This window comes from Sminthopsis crassicaudata, chromosome 4 (genome assembly GCF_048593235.1).
Source record: "Sminthopsis crassicaudata isolate SCR6 chromosome 4, ASM4859323v1, whole genome shotgun sequence".
NCBI lineage: Eukaryota > Metazoa > Chordata > Mammalia > Dasyuromorphia > Dasyuridae > Sminthopsis > Sminthopsis crassicaudata.
The window spans coordinates 340,497,245-340,519,457 of NC_133620.1; the positions used below are offsets into that span (position 1 = coordinate 340,497,245).

Sequence of the window (22,213 nt, forward strand, 5' to 3'; positions counted from 1 at the left end):
AAATTAAGTCTTACAATAATAACTCTGTGAGAACTTGGCTACAGGAATCATTAACAGTTGTGTGTACTCTAAATGCCATCTTCAGCTCTTTCCTTACTCCCTTCTCTTCATCTAGTCAGATGCTAAGATTTGTTAGTTTTCCTTTTAAAGTCTCTCTGCTTTCACCTCTCAACCCACATTCACATTGTGCATTTGGAGGTGTCAAGTTAATTAAATACTGTATTCATTTTTGTTTTGAGGGGCACAAATGGCTGTCAAAAGCTGTATCAGAAATGAGAGAATGTGTTGGTAGAGGGAATATATTGAAAAGTCATAGGTTCCTGAAGCACTGAAAATTTACAGCCTTTTTCAACTAGTCAGAATAGCATAGGATCTAATTCATACACACACACACATATGCATTACAATACATATATCACACACATATATCACATATGTACTCACAAACACATACATATGTATACCACACACATTACAATATGTACATATACACACATACTTTTTATGTGTACATGTATATGTTTTTTCTTTTTCTTTCTCTCTCTCTCTCTCTCTCTCTCTTTTTTTTTTTTTTGGGCTGAAGCAATTGGGGTTAAGTGCACTGCCCAGGGTCACACAGCTAAGAAGTCAGATCCTCCTGACTTCAGGGCTGGTGCTCTATCCACTGAGCCACCTAGCTGCCCCTATACATATGTTTTTATCTATATTTATATCTACATGTCCTGAAATCATGAATTTTGGTTCAATTAGAAGCCTTGATTTTAAAGTGCATGTCAATTTTTAATCAACTTATTAGATACATGTCTTCTATAACCATTGTGAGATTAAAAATTTTAAATTAATTGCTAGTATATCATCAGTTGCTTCATTTGCCAGACCAATAAGGCTAAATATATAAGGGATCATCTTCAGAAAGTTACACATTAGATGTTTTTTCTTATTTTGGCCAAAGAAAGATGAGGAAATATAGTTAGATATTGCTGGGTGCAATCTGCTCAGTCTACTAAGAACATTGTAAACATGGATTTTTTGAAGTAATAATAATCACTAATATTTACTTAACACTTTTGGGTTTGCAATACAGTATACACACTCACATATATATCATATATATTGCCCATGTATGCATGTATGTACATATATATCATACATATTGTCCATATACATTATATATATTCTAATTTGATTCTTAGAACAACCTCATATAGCAGACAGTTTTACTAGGGATCATCTTCAGAAAGTTACACATTAGATGTTTTTTCTTATTTTGGCCAAAGAAAGATGAGGAAATATAGTTAGATATTGCTGGGTGCAATCTGCTCAGTCTACTAAGAACATTGTAAACATGGATTTTTTGAAGTAATAATAATCACTAATATTTACTTAACACTTTTGGGTTTGCAATACAGTATACACACTCACATATATATCATATATATTGCCCATGTATGCATGTATGTACATATATATCATACATATTGTCCATATACATTATATATATTCTAATTTGATTCTTAGAACAACCTCATATAGCAGACAGTTTTACTATACCCATTTTATAGTTGAGGAAGGACAGATGAGGACCAATGACTTGCCCAGGATCATACCAGTAAGTTTCTTCTTCTTCTTCTTTTTTTTTTTTTTTTTCTGAGGCAATTGGGGATAAGTGACTTACCCAGGCTCACACAGCTAGGAAGTGTTTTTTTTTCTGAGGCAATTGGGGATAAGTGACTTACCCCAGGCTCACACAGCTAGGAAGTGTTTAAGTGTCTGAGATAAGATTTGAACTCAGGTCCTCCTGATTTCAGGGCTGGTGCTCTATCCACTGCACCACCTAGCTGCCCTACCAGTAAGTTTCTCAACTCAGTTCTTCTTGAGTCCAAGTCCAGTAATGGAAAATTTTCTCTGGCTGATTAGCATCATTGTAACACTGGGCTTGTCCCATTAAAGATGGCCATCAAGCAGCTCAGGGAAGGACTGTGGTGAAAAGTCAGCAATCTTCCATTCCTATGTTCTACCTCAGTGGCATTTGTGGAAACTTGAAAGTTCAGCCAGAATTAATATTTAAACATTCATTTTGATGGGATTTTTGTATAGGAATTTTTTTTCTTATGAATATAAATAGGATTCTTTTAGAATTTCTGAGACAGGAAAGAAATGTCTTTCCCTAAAACAAACAGGAACATAAGAAATGCTTACCATCAACTGGCAGGTTACTCAATAGTTCTTCCATTTCTTTATCTGTAAGCTGGATCCCCATCTTTTCCAGAACTTTTTCCAGATTATTAATATTAATTTTCCCTCCTTCAGAAATAAAAAAATGAATAATGTAATCAATAAAGCACTCATTAAGTCCTTATTATATGTTAGGCACTGTCTTAAACCATAAAAATTTAAAACCAAGTCAAGTCAACAAGGATTTCTTTAAGAGATTATTACATGCAAGACAATGTCTTAAAATTCTGGTAATAAAAGAAAAATCAAAAGCACTGTCTCTACCCTCAAGGAATTCACGTGTGAGATAAATACGAAAAAATATGGAATTGTGCCCAAGACTGAAAGAGTATATAACACCTACATGTAAATTCAATTATATGAATTTCAGAACTGGATTTATCATTCTCAATTTGTGGATGAGATAATACAGATTTCTAAAGACACATATGAAGAGTCATTGGAAGAACTTGGAAGATGATCTGTTCCTGCAATACTGGTCTAAGAGACTGACAAATATTTTGAGAGAAACCTCCTTAGCACATAGTAAGGAATAAATTGTTCAGGACTGATAGATTCTGACAAAGCAGACAGCTAATGTACATATTTTGTCCAAGAGCTTTGAAGTTTTCTACAGAACAGGATCTGGTGAATTGCCTCCTTTAGGGTGGCTGTATATAAAGAATTGGGAATCATGATAGAGAAACAATCAGTAAATTGGAAGAATAAGAGAATTAGTAATTTGAGAACAAATAAAAGTTTTCCACTTACCTTTCAGATTCTGTAGCACATTTATTAAGTCTTTCAAATTCACTTTTCCGTTGTCTATAAGAGAAGGTGTAATTCAAGTCAGAAAGTAACAGAGAATTACAACAATAGCACAAAGTTCAGTATTTTGTAAACTCAGCCTATAAAGACCATTGTATTCCTTCCTTGCTCTACCAAATAGGAAAGAAGAAAGAAGAAGAGCTCTCAAGGGGATAAATCCATCCTTTTCATTTATTATGTAGTAAATGGAAGATTTATTTCAGAGAAAATCTTTGATTCAAACAGAATCAAACTTCAGAAGTTCTTGACTTGAGTATCTTTTTTACACAAAATTGTAGATGGTACTGTTTTGGTGACAGGGTGATTTTTCATTATATGACATTGAATCTGTATTGTATAATTTTTTATTTTTATTTTTAATAGGTTTTTATTTACAAGATATATGCATGGGTAATTTTTCAGCATTGACAATTGCAAAACTTTTTGTTCCAACTTTTCCCCTCCCTTCCCCCTACCCCTTCCCCCAAATGGCAGATTGACCAATCATGTATAATTTTTAAAAAAAAGATATAGGATAAATTTAAGAAGTTATTTCCCACATTGTACTTCTCGCTGACTTTTTCTGAATACCAATTCTCTTTTGTGTACTTAATACATTTTTTCCTTAATATCGTTTCATTCTTTTATCCTTTTTCCATTCAGTATTACTACTTCCTTTTCCTCCCCAAAATGCCATCCCTCTATTTCTAATAAAAAATTAATTGTCATTGTTTAGTTATGCCCTACTCTTTTTTGTTATAGCTTTTTATTTACAAGATAGATGCATGGGTAATTTTTCAGCACTGACCCTTGCAAAACCTTTTGTTCCAACTTTTCCCCTCTTTCCCTCCACCCCCTCCCCTAGATGGCAGGTAGAGCCATACATGTTAAATATGTTAAAGTATGTGTTAAATATAATATATGTATACATATCCATGCAGTTATTTTGTTGCACAAGAAAAATCAGACTTAGACATAAGGTAAAAATAACCTGAGAAGGAAATAAAAAATGCAAGCGGACAAAAACAGAGGGAGTGGAAATGCTATGTTGTGGTTCATACTCATTTCCCACAGTTCTTTCGCTGGGTGTAGCTGGTTCTCTTCATTATTGAACAAATGGAACTGATTTGGTTCATCTCATTGTTGAAAAGAGCTATGTCCATCAGAATTGATCATCATATAGTATTGTTGTTGAAGTATATAATGATCTTCTGGTCCTGCTCATTTCACTCAGCATCAGTTCATGTAAGTCTCTCCAAGTCTCTCTGTATTCATCCTGCTGGTAACTTCTTATAGAACAATAATATTCCATAACATTCATATACCACAACTTATTCAGCCATTCTCCAATTGATGGGCATCCATTCAATTTCCAATTTCTAGCCACTACCAAAAAGGGCTGCCACAAACATTTTTGTGTCCTATTATTAATGATCCAATGTGAGGTTTTCTTGATGAAGGAGTGCTTTGCCATTTCTTTCTCCAGCTTATTTTTCAGATGAGAAAACTGAAGCAAGAGAACTTAAGTGAATTGCCCAGGGTCATCCATCTAATCAATGTCTAAGGCCAGATTTGAACTAAGGAAGATGTGACTTATTGACTCGAGGTCTGGTAATCATTGCATTATCTAGCTGCTTATAATAAGAACCAGAGGTCATAACAAAGAAAAGTGTAATAAAGAAAAATATATCCACACATCACTCATATGTGAAAATTTTTTTTCTTGGTCTGTACTTCTATGATTTAACTTCTCTGGCAAGAGATGAATATTAAGATTCATACTTAGTCTTTTGAAATCAGTCTTCATATCACATTAATTTTAAGTATTTCAAAGTTGAATTTTTGTTTTTTGAATTAATCATTTTATAATTTTTTTTCTTTATTCTGTTCACTTCACCCAGCTTTAATTCATAAAAGGCTTCCTTTGTTTCTTTGAAGGTATCCTTTGTGCTTTTTCTTATGGTGCAATAATATTTTGTTACATTTGTATATTATAATTTTCTTAGTTGTTCCTCAATTGATTTCTCTCAGATATACTTACTCAGATATAGTCACTTGGGTCAAACTGTAAGTTTGTGACATAAAAGTATGTAATAATTTGTGTAACAGACAAGTCCTCATCTACTTGGCCTTCCCTTGTGGATTGTTTGCAAAACCTTTTTAGTAGTTACAGAGCTTTCTCAGGAGGCTCTGCACTATCCCAGTTTTTGATGCAACTGGCAAAATTTCCCAGAGGACCATCTGGGAAACTTCATTATTCACCAAGAAATCCACTTTGCCTTGGACTCTCTATGGCATCTCCTTTATCACAGTGGTGAATTCCTTTAGCCACTATACAGATGCTGGTTTAGGTAGATGGTACAGTGAGAGAAAGTAAGACATGAGTTCAAATTTGACTTCAAACATTTACCTAAGTTATACAACACTGGGCAAATAGTTTAATGCTGTTTGTATCAATTTTGTAAAATCGGCTGAGGAAGGAAATGGCAGTTCATTCCAGTATCTTTGCCAAGAAAACTCCAAATGAGATCCAGAAGAGTTGGACACATTTGAAATGGCTCAACAGAAAAATGTCTTTCCTTATGTTTATGATCAGAGGATCATTATATCTTTCTAAGCAACTTAGACTGGTGTTGCACAGGAGATATTTGCTGAAAAAGATATTCTTTTGCTCATTCAAATCAAATACTTTTTCATAATTGGCAAAAAATAAATTAAATGGGATCTTATAATTTCTGTATCTTTTTGTCAACTACAGAATGAGAAAGATAGGGCCATTGTTGACTATCTTTTTCAAACCCTCCTTGTTCCTTCATAATAACCTCAAGAAAGATGTTCTTGAATTGTACATAGATGGTGCATACAACAATTTTGTATTGGGGAAAGAGTAGGCATAGGTCAGTTACTGTTGATGTTTTCTCAGTCACCTGTTTATTAATATTATTCAATTATCAATAAGATATATTTTTCATATATTCCCTCTCTTTCAGATACCTTTATATATTAGGTGTCCCAAAAGTCTTAGTATAGTTTATAGCTATTTAATCTGAAAAAGTACCATGACTTTTGGTGGTCTCTTTATCCATCACAATTGTGTCTCCTTTAGAACAAATAATAATCTTGTTATATTCTTGTTCCAGTTTGGCAGTTATTTCTCATCTTTGTTCTCTTTAATGCCATTTTTATCCCTCCTATATAATCTTATCCTGGATTGTGATATTTGGTTATAAGAATTCCATCTTTACTAGTCTTCACTATTAAACTAATCATTAGACATCTTTTCATATTCTCTTACTTATTTTTATTTATTTATCCTTAAACTAGAGATTCCATTAGAGGGATTCTTTCTATATAAAGTTTTCTTTACATTGCTATAACTTTTGATAGTTCATTGTGCTTTATGAGACAATACTGTTTTATATTTATGTCTATCATTCTTCTCCATGTTATTTTACAAACAAATTTACTATCTAAAACTAATGTTGTCATGTTTCTTCATTTGGCATGTAAGTTAAACATTTCCTGACTAGAGTGCTTACTGGGCACATTTGGTTTTCCTCTTGTGGCAATAGTTTTAGAATGGTTAAAATTCTGCTTTTTAATGGCCATTCATGTATTTTGTGATGCTTATTTTACATTTTTATTATTAATCCTTCTTTAAATAATTCAAGACTAAGTTGTTTCAATCATATGCCATATTCCTTTCTCATATTATGTTCATGACTTTATATTATTTTCTTTATATTCTTTATATATTATGTTAAACATCATATCCAGAATATTATAATGAAAATATAATGTTGTATTTTTATATTCTGATCTTTTTCTTGATAAAGCAGTGGTCTTATTATTCACAGCTGATCTAATTATTACTCACCATCTATAATAAATACTTTCTAATCTGTTAAGAAATCTAATTTTTTTTTTTTGCTTTTCACCGAGTCCCTATAGCTCTAATTCTTTTTCTGAAAAAACTGTTCTTGATATGAATGCAAAAAGCTTTTTTATAATCTAGAAAACTCTGGTGTCTCTCTTTCCTTTATCATGAATAATTATCCTTGATTCTATAATAAGGGATGATTGAAACATTCCATGAAATTATGTTTTTTGTTGCCTCTGTATGTAACACCAGTTTCTTCTTTGCCTTTTCAAACCATTTAACTATATGACTTTATAGCTTTCATTTAGTTAAAAAGTGATTTACAAACTCATTGTTATCCTTAAAATTACCTGGTGAGGCTGGTATTATTATCATTTTCATTTTTCAGTGAATAAGCTGGAATAATGAATTTGAATCGTTCCCAGATTCACACAGCCTATGTGCCTGAAGCCTAAATACCTGAAGTCATGTTTGATCTGATCTTTTTGACTCTAAACAAAACAATTTTATCCACAGTACCACCAGGCTATCTCAAGGATCTATGATTTTTGATTTAATTTACTCACAAATGCCCATTTTAAAATGCTTACTTTCTCCAAGTTATAAGGGAAACAAAACTTCTTCAGACCCTATCCATGGAGAGTAACAATCAAACTGATACATGTATTTCAGTCCTCAATTCCCAATCTAGTCCTTCCTTCCATGATACCATACTTTCTAATTCTAGTCCATGCAAAGTTTAAAAGTATGAAATGTTATGAATTCCCAAATCTAAAGGCAACCATTACCAATTATTTCTAAATTTATCAGAGTAGCAGTTTAGACTTGCCTTCCCATAATCTAATATAGGATAGGGAAATACTGTTTCCATTTCTGTAGCTACCATTAAAACTTTATAAGTTCAATACTATTCCTAGGTTTCCTAGATGCTAAACTGGTCCAATCTTCCACTGGTTAGTTTTTATGCTTACTCTGAAGTTGAAGAATTCTAGGGAATAGTCAGAGGCATCTTTCTTTAAAAAGCATCAGACATTTTCACATAATCAAGCCCAAGTTGTTCTCCTAGGCACAGTGTAATCTGGAATACTTACCATCAATTGGCAGGATTTTCAGGAGATCTTGATATTCATCTTCTGTGAATATGATCCCCATATCCTTCAGAAAGTCTTTTAGGTTTTGAGCATCAATATTTTCTGTTCACAAAAAATGAGAATGGTGAAAGATGGGAAAGTGAGGAATATCTAGTGATTCCAGAATGGGAAAGATAAACATTTGAGTCTTATTGTCTTCAAATTCAACAAGGAGAGGAGAGTTATTATTTGAGGTGAGTCTACATATAAATTATGGGAAGTCATCTATGTGTTCAGAATTAGAAATTTTTCTTCCTGGTTCAGGCAAATACATTTGGCTGAACAATCCTATACTGAGGAGTATAAAATGGTTACCAGATAGTGGCAAAATGAATACTTTAAGTTACATGGATGTAGCTAATAAGTAGGGTTTGATTATCTTTGCTTAGAGGTCTAGAGTGTTGTCTGTCTCAATCTTAGGAATAGAGCCAGAAAATATGTTATATCATATGAAATTTGGGACTTGCTCCAAAAGAAACAGAAGAGAATCTAGGAAACTTTATTTAAATAGAATGATGATCATTTAATAACTCATCCACTACCACCAGGTAATGTTAGTGTTGCAGTTGTTTTACTGGACTCCTGAGTCTCTTCTTTCTTCTTCCCACACCATACCTAACAAATGCCTGAATCTTGCTATTTTCCCTCATTAAATTCTTTCATATCTACCCTTTTTTCTCTTCTTATACCTCTGCAACTTAAGTTCAAATCGCTATCTCCCTCAAAGAAATGTTACAATGGCACCTGAATTAGCATCTCCTTTTCCCCAAATGCTTTCATCTTCCAATTTATCTTCCACATATTTGCTGAAGTAGTGTTCTTTAAGCTTATATCTCCCCTGGTTCCCTACTTTTCCTGGATGAAATATACAAAACTCCCATCAATGGATTTTAAAACCTGGCCCAATCAATCTTTATAATCTCATTATATATACCTTTCTTTTGCCCAGCTTCTCTTCTTCACACAGCTTTTCATGTCTGTTATCTTATTAGTTGCCTCCATGCTATCTTTTCTTATTTCTATCTCAGAGCCCTTCTTTTCCTTCGTAATCTCTGCCTTCTATGGGGAGGCTTTCCTGATTCCCCCAGTGCTAGGGCCCTACCTCCCAAATAATGTTGTATTTATTCTGCATATGTTCAATATGTGTACATGTTGTCTTTCCTAAGAGAAGGCAAACTCCTTGTGATATGGGACCTTTTCATTGTTTTTGCCTTTGTTTCTCCAGTGCCTAGCACAGATCTAATAGGCTCCTAATAAATGCTTGCAAGTTGATTATCTCTGTCAGTGTAGATAACAAATTATCCTCACTGTTTAGGAGCTTGCCTGCAATGGAAAGTAACTTCTCCCATAGTCACATAGCTAGTAAGTGCTATAGGCAGGATGTAAATCTAAGGTCTTCTTGATTCTCAGGCTATATTTCTGATCCACTATCATGCTTCCTCTCATAGGTTTTTCTGAACTATATTGAGATGTTGGTATTTATCTACCTTCTCATTATAACTTCTCACTCACCTTCAATAGATTTCACCTTATCCAAAACTTCATTAAGGGCCACATTCTCATCAGCTATAAGATAAGGCACAAGGTAGAGATCTAAGGATGCAGAATCTTACAAAAATAGCATTACATTACATTGCATTCTGAAATTATGAAATAAACCAGGGAAATTTATCATTTTTCCTCTGATCTCAGTCAATTACCTTGAAATTTTGTCCTATTTTATCTATACCTATATCTATATTAACTGAAATCATGAATTTTCATCCCTCATTAGTCCTTTAAAATGTATGTCAATTTTCAGGCAGTTTATAACATACATGTCTTCCATAGCCATGGTGAAATCAAACTTTTCAAATAATCTGCTAGAAAATTATCATTTGCCTCCTTTACAAGACCAATAAGGCTAAGTAGATAAGGGATCATTTTCAGAAAGTTGCACATTAGATATTTTTTCTTATTTTGTCCAAAGAAAGATGAGAAGATATAGTTAGATATATTTGGGTTACAGTCTGCTTAGTCTACTCAGACTATTGAAAACATGGTATTTACATGATAGTTTTAGGTTTCAATACTGTACATATATATTTACATATATATATGTATATATGTATTTTTTCTATTTTGATTCTCAGAACAACCTTATATAGCAGGTGTTATTACTATGTCCATTTTACAGAATGAGAAAAGAGAGGTTAAATGAGGACAAGTGACTTGTTTAAAATCATACCAGTAAATGACTAAAATAGGATTTGAATTCAGGGTGTCTTGAGAAAAACAAGAAAAATTTTTTTGGCTTGTTAGGATTCCTTGATCACAGTAACACTGGGCTTGTCCCATTAAAGATGGCCATTAGGCAGTTCAGGGAAGGACTGTGAAGAGAGTCAGAATCCTCCATTTTTGTATTCTACTTCTCAGTGCCATTTGTGGGAATTCTTGACTAGAAAGTTTAGTCAGAAATAATATTTCATCATTCATTTTGATAAGGTTTTTATATGGGAAATTGTTTTCATGTGAACTAAATTAGGATTCTTTCAGAAATTCTCAGTGAGGAAGGAAATGTCTTTCCCCATAGTAAACAAGGGCATAAGAAATGCTTACCATCAACTGGCAGGTTACTCAATAGTTCTTCCATTTCTTTATCTGTGAGCTGGATCCCCTTTTTCCCCAGAACTTTATGCAGATTATCAACATTAATTTTCCCCCCTTCAGAAACAGGAAAATTAAATAATGTTATCAATAAAGCACTCATTGAGTCCTTATTATATGCTATCCACTGTAGTAAAGCATAGTAATTCAAAACCAAGTCAAGCATTTCTTTAAGAGATTACTACACGGCAGGTAATATCATAAAGTGCTGGTAATAAAAGGAAAATCAAAAGCAATGTCTCTTCCCTCAAGGAATTCAGTCTAATGTATGATATAAATAAGAAAAATATGAAATTATGCCCAAGATTGACAGATTGTATAAAGCTTACATGTAAATTCAATTATTACATGAACTTTAGCACTGGATTCATCATTCCTAATTTGAGGGTAAGATAATACATATTTTTAAGGACACACATGGAGAGTCATTGGGAGAACTTGGAAGATGATCTGTCTTGTGATACTGGTCCAAGAGACTCTGACAAGTATTTTGAGAGAAACCCCCAGAGCACATAGTAAGAAAGTTGTTGTCAGAGTTGTACAAATTTTGGCCAAGAGCTTTGAAGTTTTCCACAGTAACAGGGTCTGGTGAATTTCTTCCTCCAGAATGTACATTAATAACTGGAAGCCATGACAGAGGTACACTATATCAGTAAATTTCAAAAATAAGAGGATTCACATTAAAATCACTAAGAATAAAAGTTTTTCACTCACCTTTCAGATTCTGTAGAGCATTCATCAAGTCTTTCAGATTTATTTTCTCATTGGCTGTAAAAGAAGGTACATTTCAGGTCACAGACAAAATAACAGAATTACAATAATACAAATAGCAAATCCAAACAGCAATAACAGTTATATAATAAAATCATCAATTTATAAACCCAGACTATAAAGACCATCCCCCCTTGCTCCATCAAATGGTCAAGAAGAAAGTAGAAGAGCTCTCAAGGGGATAAATTCATCCCTTTCATTTATCAAAATTCTTCTGACTCTGTGGTAACACAATTCATTGTAATGAATAGAGATTTATTTCAGAGAAAAACTTAGATTCAAACAAATATTACTTCACATGCTCTTGACTTGAGTATATTTTATGGGAAATTGTAGTCGGTATTGTTTTGGTAATAGAGTATTTTTTCATTATTTGAGATTGGATTATGTGCAATTTTTTAAAAAAAAGTCTATGATAAATTTAAGAAGGTATTTCCTACATTGTGCTTCTCTCTGACTTTTTCTGAATACCAGTTCTCTTCTGTGTATTTTATAAATCTTTCCATTCTTTAATTCTTTTTCTATCAATATTATTGCTTCCTTTTCCTCCCCAAAATGCCATCCCTCTATCTCTAATAAAACTTTATTGTCATTGTTTAGCTGTGCCCTACTCTTAATGACCCAAGGTGAGGTTTTCTTAATGGAATGGTTTGCTATTTCCTTCTCCAGCTCATTTTACGGATGAGGAAAGTGAGGCAAGAGACTTTAAGTGAATTGTCCAGACTCACCCATCTAGTAAGTGTCTGAGGCCAGATTTGAACTAAGGAAGTGTGACTTATTGATTCTAGGCCTGGCAACCTATCCATTGCATCATCTAGCTCCCCCTAATAAGAACCACAGGACATAATAAAAATATAATAAAGAAAAATATATCCACACACCAGCCATGTGTGAAAATTTTTTTCTTGGTCTGCAATCCTATTCTGTAATTTCTCTGGCAAGAAATGAATATTAAGATTCAAAATCAGTCTTTTGAAGTCAGTCCATATCACATTAATCTTGTCTTTCAAAGTTGCTTTTGTTTTTGAAATAATTATTTCATAATTTTTTTTTGGTTCTGCTCACTTCAGCTTCAATTCATAAAAAGCTCCCCTTTGCTTCTCTGAAACTGTCCTTGTGCTTGTTCTTATGATGCAATAATATTCTATTACATTTACATATTATAATTTCCTTAGCTATTCCTCAATGGATACACACCCTTTACATTTCCAGTATATAACAAAAAGTACTGCTATACATTTTTCTTCTACTTTTGTGTCCTTTATGTGGTTTTTTTTATTTTTTAATGACATAAAGTAGAAATATCAGTGGGTCAAAGAGTATAATAATTTTCTTTACTTTTTTTTCTATAGGTCCAAATTGCTTTTCAGAATACTTGAACTAATTCTCAGCTTCACCAAGAGTTCGTTAAAATACTTCTATTTCCAGGACCTCTAAAATTTTTCTGAATAAATACATTAATTTAGCTAATATTTTCATTTTTTAAATTATATGAACATAGTCCAAATATGAAAAATTCCTACCTATTTCATTAATTATATCTGTATTTTTAGAAAGTGTGTTTTTATATTTATGTACATATGATTTGTTATTTTGGAAGATATACATCAAAGAATTATATATTTATGTAGTTATTTTTAATGGAATATCTATTTTTATCTCTTTATTGTATCCCCTTATTGTATTGGTAATATATAGAAAGTTTGGAAATTCAATATGGACATGGTTTTATTTATATTTTTTCTATTGTGCTAAACTTTTTTTTTTAATTGTTCTAAATTTTTATTTTGTTAAGATCTTTTAAATCAATGGTTATATCTATAAAAACTGATAATCTTATTTTCCTTCTACATGTAGTTCTTCAATGTAATTATTTTTTGTTACAATAGATGAACTACATTAAATAATAAAGGTGACAACTAACATCCATTTTTTTACCCCTAGCTTATTGGGAAAGGCCATATATTTCTCATCCTAGGACAGCCCCATGTTTTGCCAAATAGAATGCATACTTTTTTTTTATTATAACTTTTTATTGATAGAACATATTCTTGGGTAATTTTTTTTACAATATTTTACAATCTTATTGCTTGCACTTACTTCTGTTCCGACTTTTCCCTTCCCTCCCTCCACCCCCTCCCCTAGATGGCAAACAGTCTTATACATGCTAAATATGTTATAGTATATCATAGATACAATATATGTGTGCAGAACCAAACAGTTCTCTTGTTGCACAGGGAGAATTGGATTCAGAAGGTAAAAATAACCTGGGAAGAAAAACAAAAATGCAAACAGTTTACACTCATTTCCCAGTGTTTTTTTTCTGGGTGTAGCTGATTCTGTCCATCATAGATTAATTAGAACTGAATTAGATTTTCTCTTTGTCGAAGATATCCACTTCCATCAGAATACATCCTCATACAGTATCGTTGTTGACATATATAATGATGGTTCTGCTCATTTCACTTAGCATCAGTTAATGTAAGTCTCTCCAAGCCTCTCTGTATTCATCCTGCTGCTTATGTCTTACAGAATAATAATATAGAATGCATACTTTCAAACAGAAAAGCTTCCATAGTGAGGTTCCTTGTGTGATAAGAACTCAGGCATATTCAAAAGCATCTGTTTGGGATTTCCTTGAAAAGATGCAGATAGGAGAGTACCAAACTTGGAGTCTGAGATTTGGGTTGCAATGATATCTCATATGATCAATAACTGTGTAACTTTAGGCAAATCACTTAATCTTTCTGAGCCTCTCTGAGCTATCCTTTCATGAGCAGGATAGCAGTGGAGCACTCTTGTTATCTACTTGTTTACCCCTCAACCTTACTCTGTCATAACCATATTTAACTCCTATTCTTCCTAGTTGCTTGCTCATTGGTTATATGCTATAGTTTGGTAATAACTATAAAGCATCTCTCTGTATATGATATTAATTTTTAAATCTTGGGAAGTGTTTCATTCAATGTCTGTGTAGAAATAATGCTGGCAAAATACTTGTATTAAAAATGGGCCTTTGTTTCCATAGGAAACTTGGTGTAATTTGTTGAGTTTTACATTTCCCAAAGACAGCCTAACTTACTGTTTTCTGGGAAGAACTGACCCATCTTTGTTCTTTCTCCCAGATACACTTATACTCAGGGAAAAGTGTCTAAATTTGTGAAATAAAGACACATCATGATTAGTGTAACAGACATTCTTTATCTACTTGGCCTTCCCAGTTTGGATTGTTTGCAAAAACTTTTTTGTAGTTACTGAGCTCTCCCAGGAGACTCTGCAATATTCCAATTTTTTTGCAACTAGCAAAATTTCATCCCCAAAGAGGACCATCTGGAAAACTTCTCTATCCACCAAGAAACCCATTTTACTTTGGTTTCCCTATGGTATCTCCTTTATCACAGAGCTGAATGTTTTAGTTTCTATATAGATCCTTGTTTTAGACAGGTGGTGCAGTGAAGAGAGCATGAGACTCCTAGAGTAAGAAAGACCTGAGTTCAAATGTGACCTCAGACACTAGGTGTGGGACATGGAGCAAGTATTTTAATCTTGTTTGTGTTACTTTTATAAAATGGGCTGAAGAAGAAAATGGCAGTTCATTCCAGTATCTTTGCCAAAAACAACAACAACAACAACAAAAAAAAAAACACAAAAAACTCTAAATGAGTCCAGGAAAGTTGTACATGATTCAAACAACTCAACAGGAAATATGTCTTTCCTTATGTTTATAATCAGAGGGCCATTGAAGAGGGTTATCTCTGTTGTTAGATCTTTCAAGGAACATAGATTGCTTTTTGCATATGGACAGGAAATCTTTTTTTGGAAAAGAATCTCTCAGGAATTCTTTTGCTCAATCAAATCAAATAACTTTTTCATAATTGGCAATCAGTAAGTAAAATACGAGCTTATATTTTAGGCATCTTTCTGTCAGCTACAAAATGACAAAGGTGTGAGACATTATTGACTACCTTTTGCAAACACCTGCTTGTTCCTTCCTAATATCCTCAACAAAGATGCTCTTGAATTGTGTATAGATGTCATATAATGACAGGGGCAGTATTGGGTTATTTTCTTGTCATTCCTTAACTATGTCTTCTGCTTTCCCCTAACTGTTTCCTTTATTTTTATTCTTCCAAATCTTTCTTGTTTAGGTTTCCTGGTTGCTAAAATGGTCTGATCTTCCACTAGTTAGCCTTTATCCTTACCCTAAAGGTGAAGAATTCTAGAGAGCAGAGTGAGGCATCTTTCTTTATAAAGTTTAAGGCATTTTCACACAATCAAGCTTAAGTTCCCCTCATAGCCTCAGTGTAATCCAGAATACTTACCATCTATTGGCAGATCTTTCAGGAGATCTTGATATTCATCTTCTGTGAGTATGATCCCCATGTCCTTCAGAAAGTTTTTTAGGTTGTGAGCATCAATATTTTCTATTTATAAAAGATGAGAATGGTGAAAAATGGGAATGTGAGGAACATTTTTTCCAGTGGGAAAAATAAGCATCTGAGTGTCCTATCGTCTCCAAATTCAACAAGGAGAGGAGAATTATTATTCGAGGTGAGTCTACATATAAATTATGGAAAGTCACCCAGACCTTCAGAATTAGTAATTTTCCTTTCTGGTTCATGTCTGGTGAACAGTGGCAAAACAGTGATGCTTTAAATTACATGGATGTGGTTAATAAGTAGGGTTTGATTGTCTTTGCCTTTATCCCAATTGTTTTGAATGCAATCCCACACTTTACCGCTGGTTTGGAGACCTAGAATGAAATCTGTCTCAATCTTAGGAAAAGTAGAGCTGACAAATACTTTACATTATACAAAATTTGGGACTTGTTACAAAAGAAACAGAAGAGAATCTAGGAGGCTTGCAAGTGTATTTAAATATAATGATGATCATTTAATAACTCATTCACCACAGGTAATGTTAGTGTTGCAGTTGTTTTCCTGGACTCCTGAGTCTTTCTCCCTGAATACCGCTATATCTAAAAAATTCCTGAAACTTGGCATTTTTCCCTCTATAAAGTCTTTCAAATCCACCCTCTATTCATCCAACCTCAACTTAAGTTCAAGTCATGGCCCATCATCCCTTGAAGAGATGTTACAATACCATCTTAATTGGTGTTTCCTTTCCTCAATAGTCCTCTCCCCCTTGAATTCATCTTCCACACAGTTGATAAAATAGTGTTCTTTGATTATATATCTATTGAATGTGTGGAACTCCCCTGGTTCCTTATTTCTCATGGATCAAATTCATAAACTCCTGTTTCTATGGATTTTGGAACCTTGCCCCAATCTATCTTTCCTTTGCCTAACTTCTATTTCTCACACAGGGCCTTTCATCTCTCTCTATTATCTTACTAGCTGGTTCACCCCATTGTCTCTTCCTTACTTCTACTTCAGAATCTTTCTTTTTCTTCATGGTAAACCATAATGTCTGGCTTCTATTGAGGAGGCTTTCCTGATTTCCTCATTGCTAGGGCCCTCCCTCCCAAATTATGTTGTACTTGTTCTGCATTTATTTATATGTGTACATGTGATCCTTCCCAAGACAAGTCAAACTCCTTGTGAGATGAGACTTTTTCATCGTTTTTGTCTTTGTTTCTCTAGTGCCTAGCATAGATCCAATAGGCTGCTAATAAATGCTTGCAAATTGATTATCTGTGTACCTGAAGGTCAGCCAATTATCTTTATGTATACTGTTCAGGAGCCTGCCTGCCAGTGGAAGTAACTTGCCCCACAGTCATAAACTAGCAAGTGCTATAGGCAGGAAGTGACTATAAGGTCCTCTCAACTCTCAGGTTATATCTCTGATCCATTATGTGATAGTGCTTACTCTCATAGGTTTTTCTGAAAAGTATTGAGATGTTGATGTTTACCTGCCTTCTCATTATACTTTCCCACTCACCTTTAATAGATTTCACCTCATCCATAACTTCATTGAGGGCAACATTCCCATCAGCTGTGAGAAAAAGCACATGTTAGAGACCTGTGGATGCAGAATCTCACAAGAATAGTATTATATTAAATTCTTATGAGATAAGCCAGAGGAATTTAACATTTTTCTCTGACCTCAGTCAATTATCTTGGAATTTAATATTATTTTTCTGTAGATGTTAATTTAAAACATTCAGTTAAGAAATGAAGAAAGTTCTCAACCTATAAATAGATGATAATAAGTAGTAATAGTAATAGTTGGTATTTATATAAGGATTGAGGGATTGCTAAGTGCTTTTCAAAGATTGACTCATTTTAACTTCATAAAAACCATGAGCAACTGGTAGTATTATTATTTCCATTTTTACAGATGAGGAAGCTGAGGCTCAGAGAGGTTAAGGCACATAGCTTGTTCATGCTTAAGACTCTGAACTCAGATCTCCCTGACTCTGCATCTATACCTATACATACTGTACTATAAATGTACCTCACAACCATTCAGGGATCTTTTTCATCTTTTTGCTATTGAACATCAGAAGAATTTCTAATAGGACATTTTATTTAGGCATATTAGATTTGGGATATTTTGGCAGTAATATAGAACTGGCCACCACCTATCCTCCTTCATTTCCTCCTTCGTAAAATAAAGGGACTAGACTAGTCCATGTTTGTGTCCCTTCCCAGCACAGATATGATATGATACTATAGATTAAGAAACTTCTTTGTTTTTTTTCCCAATAATACAAGGAAGAGTTAGTTTTTTCTTCTAATGTTCCAAAATCTTAATATTTTATGTATATTTGATTTCTGTAATTGAATAAGTTTAGGATATGTTGTACATGAGGAAACAAATATATAACTCTATTATAAAAATATTATACTAAAATAGCAGTTAAATGATTCAGTTGGAAATAAGTATGGCCCCTGAAGAAGAATATTTCCATTTAGGAGGATCACTTTGTTAAAAGCCTAGCAATTGAACTATTGAACTACGGAAGAAGTTTGTGCTATTTAAGTCGAATGTGTGATAAAGGATAATTATTATAGTAATAACCCTGTGAGATCTTTGCTACAGGAATCATTACCAAATGTATACACTCTAAATGTCAATTTCAACTCTTTCCTTATTCTCTACTCCCCACATCCAGCCAATTGCTGACTTGTTGATTTTCCTTCTACAATCTCTCTGTTTGCATATCTCAACCCACACTCACATATGCATGGGTCAATTTAATTTAGATATAGTATTCAATTTTGTTTTGTTTTGTTTTGGGAGGCAGAAATGATTGTCAAAGGCAGCTTACAAAATGAGAGGTTTATAAAATGTATTGTTAGAGGGAATATAGTGAAAGGTCATTGGTTCCTGATGTATTAAAAATTCATGTTCTTTATCAGCTGAGCAGAATAGACTAGTACCTTATTCACATACACACATACACCTATATATATGTATTTATGTATATGTACACATATATGTGTCTATTTATATCTATATTTGCTGAAATTATGAATTTTGGCTTAGAGAAACTGATTGGTCTTTTAAAATACATCCTAATTTTTATATACATACATCTCTTCCATAACCATTAACATTTTTAAGCACTACCAGTAAATCATCAGTTACCTCATTTACAAGACCAATAAAGCTATGTAGATAAGGGATAATCTTCAGAAAGATGCCTACTACATGATTTTTTTCTTATTTTGACCAAAGAATGATGACAAGATATAGTTAGATATAATTGGGTTACAATCTGCTTAATCTACTCAGACCATTGAAAATAATAATAATAATTGGTATTTACATAATAGTTTATGTTTCAATACTATGATACATATATTTACATATATGCATAAAATATATTTATTTTTTCTAACTTGATTCTCAGAACAACTTTATATAATAGGCACTAGTATTATTCCCATTTTACAGATGAGAATAGAGAGATTAAATGAGGAAATGTGACTTGTCCAGAATCATACATGTCTAAACCAAGATTTGAACTCAGGTCTTCCTGATTCCAAGTCCAGTACTAGAACATTTTTCTCTGGCTGGTTAGGATTCACTGATCACAGTAACATTGGGCTTCTCCCTTTAAAGATGGCTATTAAGCAACAAATAAGACCAGTGGTGAAGTCAGGAATCTTCCATTCCTGTGTTCTACCTCAGTGACATTTTGGGGAACTCTTGACTTGAAGGTTCAATAAGAAATATTTCATCCTTCATTTTGATGAGCTTTTTGGATAGGAAATTCTTTTCATGTGAACTAAATTAGGATTCTTTCATAAGTTCTCAGACAGGAAGGAAATGTCTTTCCCCACAGCAAAGCATAAGAAATTCTCACCATCAACTGGCAGATTATTTAATAATTCTTCCATTTCTTTATCTGTGAGCTGGATACCCATCTTGCCCAGATTGTCAATGTTAATTTTCCCTCCTTCAGAAATAAGAAAATTGAATTATGTAATCAATAAGGTACTCATTAAGACCTTATTCTATGTTAGGTATTGTGCTAACTCATAGGAATTTAAAACCAAGGCAAGTCAACAAGCATTTCTATAAGAGATTACTACATAACAGGTAATATCATAAAATCCTGGTAATAAAAGGAAAATCAAAAACACTGTCTCTGTCCTCAAGGAGAATAATAAGAAACATGGAATTGTGTTCAAGAATGACAGATTGTATAAAACCTACATGTAAATTCAATTATTATATGAATTTCAGAACTGGATTCATCATTCCTAATTTGAGGGTGAGATAATACAAATTGCTAATAACACACATGGAGAATCATTGGAAGAACTTGGAAGATGATATGTTTCTGTGACACTGGTTCAAGAGACTCTGGCAAATATTTTGAGAGGAATCTCCATAGCACATACATAGTAAGGAATAAATTGGTCAGGGCTGATGGATTCTGGCAAAACAGATGGCTAATGTATATACTTTGGCCAGAAGCTTTGAAATTTTCTATAGTAACAGAGTTTGGTGAATTTCTTCCTCCAGAATGGCTGTACAAAAAGAACTAGATGTCATGATAGAGAAACAATCAGTAAATTGGAAGGATAAGAGAATCATTGACAACAAATAAAACAGTTTTTCACTCACCTTTCAGATTCTGTAGAACATTCATTAAGTCTTTCAGATTCACTTTCTCATTGGCTGAAAGAGAAGGTTTAATTCAGGTCCCAGAGAAAGTAACAGAGAATTACAATAATAGCACAAAGTTCACGATTTTGTAAATCCTGTCAATAGACAGTCCTATTCCTTTCTTCCTTCACCAAATGGAAATGAAGAATAAAGAAGAATTCTCAAGGAGATAAATCCATCCCTTTCATTTATCAAGATTCTTCTGACTTATAATTCATTGTAGTGAATGGAAGATTTATTTCAGAGAAAATCTTTGATTCAAACAGATATTACTTCACAAGTTCTTGATTTGAATATTTTTTACATGAAATTGTACATTTTTGTTAACAAGCTGTTTTTTCATTATGTGAACATATGAGTATTATGTGTAAATTAAAAAAAAAGATAAATTTAAGAAGGCATTTCCCACCATTGTGCTTTTCTCTTTTTCTGAGTGCCTGTTCTCTTTTCTGTATTTTATACATCTTTAATTAATATTCTTTTCAATCATTTATCCTTTTTTGTATTACTATTACTTCCCTGTCCTCCCCAAAATTCCATGCCTCTACTCCTAATAAAAACCTGATTGTCATTGTTCAGCTATATCCTATTCTTAATGATGCAATATGAGGTTTTCTTGATAAAGGAGTGGTTTGCTGTTTCCTTCTGCAGCTCCTTTTTCAAATGAGTGAGTGAGACAAGGGAACTTAAGTGAATTGCCCAGGGTCACCTATCTAGTCAGTGTCTAAGGCCAGATTTGAACTAAGGAAGATATATAACTGTAGGCCTGGCAATCTATCCATTGTATCATCTAGCTGTCCCTAATATGAAGCAAAAGTCATAACAAACAAAAATATTGGAAAAAATAATATATATCTATACACAGCCACATGTGAAATTTTTTGTCTTAGTTTACACTTCTATTCTGTAACTTCTCTGGCAAGAATTGAATGTTAAGATTCATTACCAGTTTTTTGAAGTCAGATTTCATCACATTAATGGTAAGTCTTTCAAAGCTGCTATTGTTTTTGATGTAATCATTTAATAGTTTTTTACTTGCATCTGCTCACTTTACTCAGCTTAAGTTCATAAAATCTGCCTTTGTTTCTCTGAAGCTATCTTTTGCTCTTTTTTAATGGTTCAATAATCTTCTATTACATTTATATATTATAATTTCCTTAGTTATTCCTCAATTGATACATACTCTTTTAAATTTCCAGTTCTTTGTTATAACAAAAAAGGCTACCATACATATTTCTTCTACTTATAGCTTCCTTGTGTCATTTTTTGATTTCTATAAGGACATAAACAAAATAGCTTTACAGCTGGGCCAAAAGATATAAAATGTTTACTTTTTTTTTTTTTTTTTTTGCTTGCTATACGTCCAAATTGCTTTCCAGAATGGTTGGACCAATTCTCAACTTCACTAAGAGTTCATTGAAAGACATGTCTTCACATGACCTTTCAAAATTTTCTGAATAAATACATTACTTTAGCTAATATTTCCACTTTTTTATTATGTGAACATGGTCCAAACATGAGCAATGTATAACTATTTAATTAATGGTATCTTGATTTTTATTAAGGGTGTTTTTATATTTGTGTATATATAATTTCTTTTTCTATCTTAATACCTAAACTTCAAACCATCATACATTTGTGGAATTATTTTTAATGGAATATCTATTTTTTCCCCCTTTAT

The 22,213-nt window shown here is 32.9% G+C and overlaps 1 protein-coding gene and 1 long non-coding RNA gene across 2 annotated transcripts in view; one reads left to right on the forward strand and one right to left on the reverse strand.

Annotated features, from left to right (window-relative positions):
• The window catches only part of EFCAB3 (EF-hand calcium binding domain 3), a 205,631-nt gene that overhangs the window by 103,363 nt on the left and 80,055 nt on the right, over positions 1-22,213 (reverse strand). Inside the window, exons 23-32 of the mRNA XM_074260947.1 lie at positions 20,491-20,544; positions 19,724-19,816; positions 17,350-17,403; positions 15,771-15,872; positions 11,392-11,445; positions 10,630-10,734; positions 9,544-9,597; positions 7,993-8,094; positions 2,986-3,039; positions 2,200-2,304 (exon numbers count right to left, since the gene is read on the reverse strand). Of these exons, the coding sequence (XP_074117048.1) occupies positions 2,200-2,304; positions 2,986-3,039; positions 7,993-8,094; positions 9,544-9,597; positions 10,630-10,734; positions 11,392-11,445; positions 15,771-15,872; positions 17,350-17,403; positions 19,724-19,816; positions 20,491-20,544 (777 nt within the window). The remainder of the gene's footprint in view (positions 1-2,199; positions 2,305-2,985; positions 3,040-7,992; positions 8,095-9,543; positions 9,598-10,629; positions 10,735-11,391; positions 11,446-15,770; positions 15,873-17,349; positions 17,404-19,723; positions 19,817-20,490; positions 20,545-22,213) is intronic.
• The window catches only part of LOC141538924 (uncharacterized), a 150,113-nt gene that overhangs the window by 82,091 nt on the left and 45,809 nt on the right, over positions 1-22,213 (forward strand). The window lies entirely within an intron of this gene.